The 6,545-nt window shown below is 50.0% G+C and overlaps 1 protein-coding gene across 1 annotated transcript in view; it reads right to left on the reverse strand.

The window, feature by feature from the left end:
• The window catches only part of HTRA1 (HtrA serine peptidase 1), a gene marked incomplete at its 5' end in the record, with an annotated part of 70,389 nt that extends 63,844 nt beyond the window's left edge, over positions 1–6,545 (reverse strand). The window contains 1 exon segment of the mRNA XM_014586091.2: positions 6,211–6,545. Within this exon segment, the coding sequence (XP_014441577.1) occupies positions 6,211–6,545 (335 nt within the window).

A 6,545-nucleotide genomic window follows, 5' to 3' on the forward strand; every position in this document is an offset into this window, starting at 1 on the left:
CACGCCGCAATCCCTTCTCCTCCATTCTCCTCTCGGGATCTTGGGCATGCACGCACATGCGCCTGGCGTGAGTTTTAAGCCACCGGGTCCGGGACGTGAACCACGGTCGACTATGTGGGAGTCCAGTGCCATAGCCATTACGCTAATTGCCAGTTCCCATAAAATAGTTCTTTGAAAAAAGGAAAGAAGAAAGAAAGAAGAACTCACTGAGAGCTTGTGCATGTGTGCCCAAAATCCCAAAAGGGTGAAGAAATGGAGGAAAACAAATAGTGGCATGACCACGTCCCATAGCGGGTGCTTTCTTCCTGTCTCTCTGCCTCTGGCAAACAGATGCACCCTCTGGGGTGGAGGGAACAGGTTCAAGATGGATCACCTCCTCCATTTAATGCCAGCCATGGCTTTAACCTTCAATAATTTCAGAAAGGCCCAGCCACTTTAGCATGTGGGATCTTACACTGCTCCTGAACAGACTAAGGTGACATGGGCGCCCCACATTTGATTCTTGGCCCACCCTAAAAGCCAGATATGGTGGTGTGGGCCTGTAGTCCCAGCTACTCAGGAAGTGGAGGCAGAAGGATCACAATTTGTCAACACCTTGTCTTTAAAAGAGAGAGAGGTGGTGGGAGGAAAAAGGAAGGAAGGAAGGAAGGAAGGAAGGAAGGAAGGAAGGAAGGAAGGAAGGAAGGAAGGAAGGAAAAGATTTAAGAAAAGAGGTAACTCTGGGGCCAAATGGAGGACAGCAGTAACATACTGCTTTGCAAGGCTGACCTACATGGGAAGGTTCCAAGTTCACGTCTGGAGGCCTTCCTGAACACACCACATATTCACGCTTATGATTCAGGGCTAGCTGAAGCAAGGAGTAGATTTCATCATGAAGACTCTGTTGGGAGTACCTGTCTCTCTGGCATACTCACTCACTCTCACTTTCTTTCTCATCGAAGTCCAAATTAAATAAACTTTAAATAAAAATAAAAAAGAAGTAACTCTTAAATTAGTCAGCTCAGCCTTAAAAATAGGGACAAGGTGACTACAACCCCTTCAGATGCTGGTTTTCTTAAAAGAATCACAGTCCATTCTAACTAGAAAAGACCAGGTGGCTAGTCACCTGGTCAGGTAACAGTCGAGGAGAGTCCAGGGACAGCTGTCAGTCCTCTGGCCCTACTACTCCAGCTGGCCTTCCAAGGAACCCTCAAACACTGCCAAGCTTAATTTCTTCTCCAAATTAAGCCTGACCAGACCTATTTATTCACTTGAAATATAAGCTCATGGAAAGTCTGATTTCTGAATCCAAGGCACGAAACTTGTCCAGAATCATACAACTCCCAAACCGGACCCAGAATCCAGCCCTGCAGTCCTGAGGCTGTCAGGCTTCAGACCGCAGTGAGCTCACGGTCCCATAATCGCTTACTGCACGCAGTTATTTTAAGCTCTAATGCAGCCTATTTACAGCTCCCTGGATGAAATGAAGGTAACTCCAGCGCCTGGCTTTTGATCTTGTAAACTTACTAATTTTATGAAGCCTTAATATTTTAACTCTAACAAATCCAACAGAGCAATGAAAGAAGATAACCATAACAGCCAGAGTGAGCAAAGTCTTTAAACTACTCAGAAGGCCCTAGAGTTTCCAAGTTTTGAATGACTAGAGATTTGGGACTATTTCCATCGACTCTGCCCTAAGATGAAGCTCAGGTCACCCCCACTCTAGTTTTATTTTTGTTAAAGTTATGAAAGGTATACATAAATTTCCCACAGTAAAAATGACGCAACAATGGACCACAGGTAAGGGATAATTCTACATGGGAGTCTTCAAGAATGTTCAAGGGACCAGCAGGTGGTATAGTGGTTAAGGCACTAGACCCCCATATGACAGACTGCAGTTCAAGTCCCAGAACCGGTAGTGTGAAACTTACACCAGGCACATATGCATATGTGCCCAAAATCCTGAGAGGAGAATGGAGAAGAAGGGATTGCAGCATGGCCGTACCTCGGGCGGTGATTTCTTTTTCTGCCTCTCCGAGGAGCGCATGTGCCCTATAGCAAAAAATCTCTCTCAAAAAAAAGAAATGAAGTTCATGGAAAATACACCTGGTGTTGTTGGGAAAGTCATGACACATTTTTGCATGGAAAAAAATAGGAAAGTACATCATGAGTTTCACAACAACCTAATATTATAAAAATACTACGCACACATTTAATATTTTTGCACCGAAATAAATTTGTACTTGAATTCTATTTTTCCCTCAAGCTTTCTGAAGTCCCCTCATAGCGCCTCCATTGTATTAACTATAAGCTTCCTGGGGGCAAAAACTTCCCGTTCAACGCAGTCTCCCAGCTCATCACAGTGCCTGGCACAGTTAACAATGATTACTTGTACCAGACCCTCATAAAAGAACTACCTCAATAAAGTAGATTTTACAAACAGTTCCAAACTCCAAGAAGTAAAACAACCATCTAAGCCAGTGGTTCTTCCCCAAAAAAGACATTTCCGGCCTCTGACTGCTTAGGCGCTGGACTGAGACTAAGACCAGGTGATCCTGAAAATCTCACTGAGGAATTCCTAAGCCTCCACTGTGGCTATCCCGGGGAGGGTGAGCTTTCTTGTAGTATGTGCAAGGAGAAAAAACAGTAGGTTTCTACTACGGGGTCATCTGAAAAGTCAGGACACATTTTTGCATAGAAAAATAGAAAAATACATCATCACTTTTCCAACGACCCAATATTTGGAGAGCTTTTTTCAACTCTTTTTTTTTTCTGGCTCTCTGTCATTTTGACCAGAGGGCTGCACTGCTGCACAATCCTGTTTGGGAATGCCCAGAGATCCGAAAGGGTCTTTCCCACCTCAGGAACAGTTTGGGGTTGAGACTCTGATTTGCAAACATCTCTCTCTCACAGCCCTTTCTGCTCCCTTTTCTTAAGCAAGGGTTGCACTGAAGGCAGTGGAGCCAGCCTTGTCCTCAGGCTCCCGTGCCTACCGAGAGCCGTGACCTGTCCTCTCTTTCTCCTTAAGGCCCTGGCCATCTGGAGCATGGTTTATTTCAGCTATTAGCTGCTGCTTAGCTGGGATTGGCCTGTAATCTCTGTTGCCCTGACAACAGCACAGAAAAGTGGTTATGAATATGACCATACGCAGGGGTTCGAGTCCTGTGCAAGATACTGCTCTGTGACTACTGTGACCCGGAGAGGATTTCAGCACACACCAGTGAGTCAATATACACCTGGCATAGAGTAAGTGCAAAGTATGTCAGCCCTTATTATTAATATTATTATCCTATTATTAATTGCTGTTTCTTTCCTTCCTTCCTTTCATCTCCTGACCAGTAGAGCAAGAGATGGCAGGTTTTTTCTCTGATAGAATTGTACCATTTCCCATCCAAACTCCGACAGCAGCACTGATTAAGTAGGCGATTTGTCTTCCTTTCTAGAACTACGATTGAGGTGTTCTCTGAAGTCTTCATTAAACGGCTTACATGTAAAAGTGCTTTCTTCTGAATGGTGACACATTTTGTCATACAAAGAGCAACCGTGACCCCAAAGTGCTGCCCATCTGCCTGGAGGCCTCTGACTGATGGCATTCCCTACCTCTCTTCTCCTGGCACGCTCTGCTCCAAACTCTCCTTATGATCTTTGAAATCCCGGAGCCCTCTCCTGCCTTGGGTGCTCTTTCCCCACATCTTCACACAGCTTGCTCCAACTTCAGGCCTCTAGTCAAATGGCACCTCCTCCACGTGTCCCTCCCCACCTCTTCCCAGCTAACAGCTTTCCTGCCAGCACTTGGAGCCAGAGTAGGCAGCCAATTCACCTCATTTAACAATGACGTCAAGTGACCTGCCCGAGGGCACCCAGCTGCTGAGCAATGACTGGGCAGGGTTTGGACTGAATGAAGTCTGTTGGCTCCCAGGCTCTTGTCCTCATAACTCCACGAAGTTAAGAGTGGAGTGCTGAAACAGGTGAAAGGGATGCAGCAAAGTCACACCTTCAATCAGGAAAGATAGGATAACTGTGTATTTCACGCACCTCCTGCTTCTTCATTCATTCATTTCTTCATTCACTCATCCACCCACGTATCTATCAGGTCCGTCCCATGTGCCAGGCAGACAGACAGACAAACAGTGTCAGACACACTGCAGAACTCAACAAATATTTGCAGAAGGAGGAGAGAAGGATAAGAACAGTGTTGTACCCTCTCTGTCTCTCCATTCGAGGCCAGCCCATGCTCATCCTCCCACCACAGTCCCCTGACTGGCACGGTCAGGGGCCAGGTGTGGTCCTGAAGGCCAATGGGAGACCTGTTTCTCTCCCCACAGCCACCCAGCCCTGCCAATTATTAAGGACTCTGCCAACTCCAAAGCTCGTTAAGTGACTCGTCTCACTGGCAATAAATTAGGCGGCTCGCATGGTGCCAGTAACTCAGGACCCTGGCAGTGAGACCACAAACAGTAACAGCTGGTTTATTTTTGACGAAAATACGCTTTTTTAATGTCGTCACCTTGAACTCAGATTATTGCAGTAACCTAAATGCCCCGCCCTGATGCCTTCGGCTCTCCAGCAGAACACCGGGCTTTCCTGAAGCTGCCCCCGTTCAAGGACATCTGAGTACATGGCTCAGCCTATGCACTTCAGCCCTGGGACTCTCGACCACCAGCCTGGATCACTCCTGCTGCCCTCCTCAATGTCCCCCAGGCATAGGAACACCTCCCAAAGGAGCCTAAAACTTTGCTCACTGTTCCTACTCCACCTGGGACTTCCCAGTGGTGAAGTTAAGCCCTGGCTGGCTCTGAATTAGGCTGAGCCACCTTGGGTGACATTTTCATCCCAGCTCCACTATAACAGGACTGAGAGCAGACCCTCGCAGCTCTCGAGGCATTTGGACTGAAGGAAGTCACACGGATAACACGCCTGGCACACAGACAGCGCACTCAGTCGGTGTGTCACCCTCCTGCTCATTCCTGAGTCTCTGCTGGATCACTTTTCTCCAGGATCACTTCTCCCTAAATAAACAGGCTGGAGTAGTATGCTGAGGGCTGAGCCAGCAAGCCTGTGCTGGATTCGTGGAATACACAACCTCCGCTACCCCGCCCCCCACCACTCTGGTATCTTCCTCCTCCTGAAAGCCAAACTGTGTCAGACCCTAGTTGGTCACGCTAGCCATACTCGTTTAAGTAAAAATCCAGGCCAGCCACTCTGCACCGGGCTCTCCTAGCCTGTCCCTCCACACACTGCTCAGCCGAAGTCGATGCTGGGCGGAGCAGCAACCTAATGGCTGCGGCCAAGTGCACTGCCAAGCACTGCGGCGGGTCCCTACACCACGGGACCGACCCAGGCTAACCCCGTACTGCTTTTTCCCCATAGCCTCTCTGCCTGGAAACCAAAAGCATCTCCCTGAAGGTCTCGTGAGACTTAGACATTTCTACATACAAGTCCTTCACCCCATCACCACCACCTCTCCTGCCAGGGGTATACTTTTCCCTCATCCCCAATCGGGTCCCTTTTTTGCCTCTACAGATTTCATGAACCAAAGCCCTCTCGAGTTTATTCAACAAGAGGCACTTTCATTTTTTGTAGGGTTGGTTCAAAACAAAGGCAGCGAGACACGCAGCCAAAACGCCTGCCTTACGAAACCGGTCCCTGCCCCGGGGGCGGCGAGGGCTGGGGACACCGGGAGACCACCTGGGGAAAATGCAGAATGGGACAGACAACACCGTTTCTTTCCAAAAAAGTTGAAGTTTTCTTGGAGAAAATCCATGATAAAATTAATGCATGGTTAATTTCAAAGGCGGGAGAGAGCGAAGTGGAAAGCAGTAAGGGAACAGAAATGAGTTTTTGCGGTCCCCGAGTCGCTCAGCACAAGGCGTCCTTCCCAATCCAGAACTTCTCTCCTCCCTTTATGCCTACATTCCTGTCTCACTGGTCTCCGCGTGGTACCCAGCACCCACCAGCAAATCGAACCCACATTCACACTGGCTCCAAGCTGTGGGACAGGGTGCGCTAAGCACCCGCCACGCGCAAAATCGATCCTCCCACGGGCGCAAAGCTAAGTCCGCGGAAGCTCAAAGAACTCCACGTCGGAGTCCCGAACCCTCTCCCGACGTGTGTGCCCTCCACACACCGCAAGTCTTGCTGCCTCTCGGTTTGTCTGCCCTTCTCACCGGGGTAGGTCAGGTCTGGGGTGCAGAGGTTCAGGAGCCGCTAGGAGGGAAGCGCGAGAGGTACCTTGGCCGCAGGCGCCGCGCTGCAGGACGATGACGGGCGGCTGGTGCTGCCTCTCGGAGCGGCGGCTGGCGGCGCGCAGCTGGCACAGGTTGGCATAAGTGTTGGCGTCGCTACCGCACACCGGCTCGCTGCTGGCACACACGCAGAGGCCGGCCTGAGAGCGCCGCCGCACGGTGGCCGAGGCGGGCACCCCAAAGGAAACCACGCACTGCAGCCCCTCACCGCACGGCCCCTCCTGCAGGCCGCACGCCGCGCCCTCGGGGGCGCCGCACACTTCGCAGCAGCCGCACGCGTCGCGGACCCGGCCTCCCTCGCAGTTAGTCGGCGGCGGGGCG

The sequence above is a fragment of the Tupaia chinensis genome, unplaced genomic scaffold (assembly GCF_000334495.1).
Source record: "Tupaia chinensis unplaced genomic scaffold, TupChi_1.0 Scaffold000113_1, whole genome shotgun sequence".
Taxonomy (NCBI): domain Eukaryota; kingdom Metazoa; phylum Chordata; class Mammalia; order Scandentia; family Tupaiidae; genus Tupaia; species Tupaia belangeri.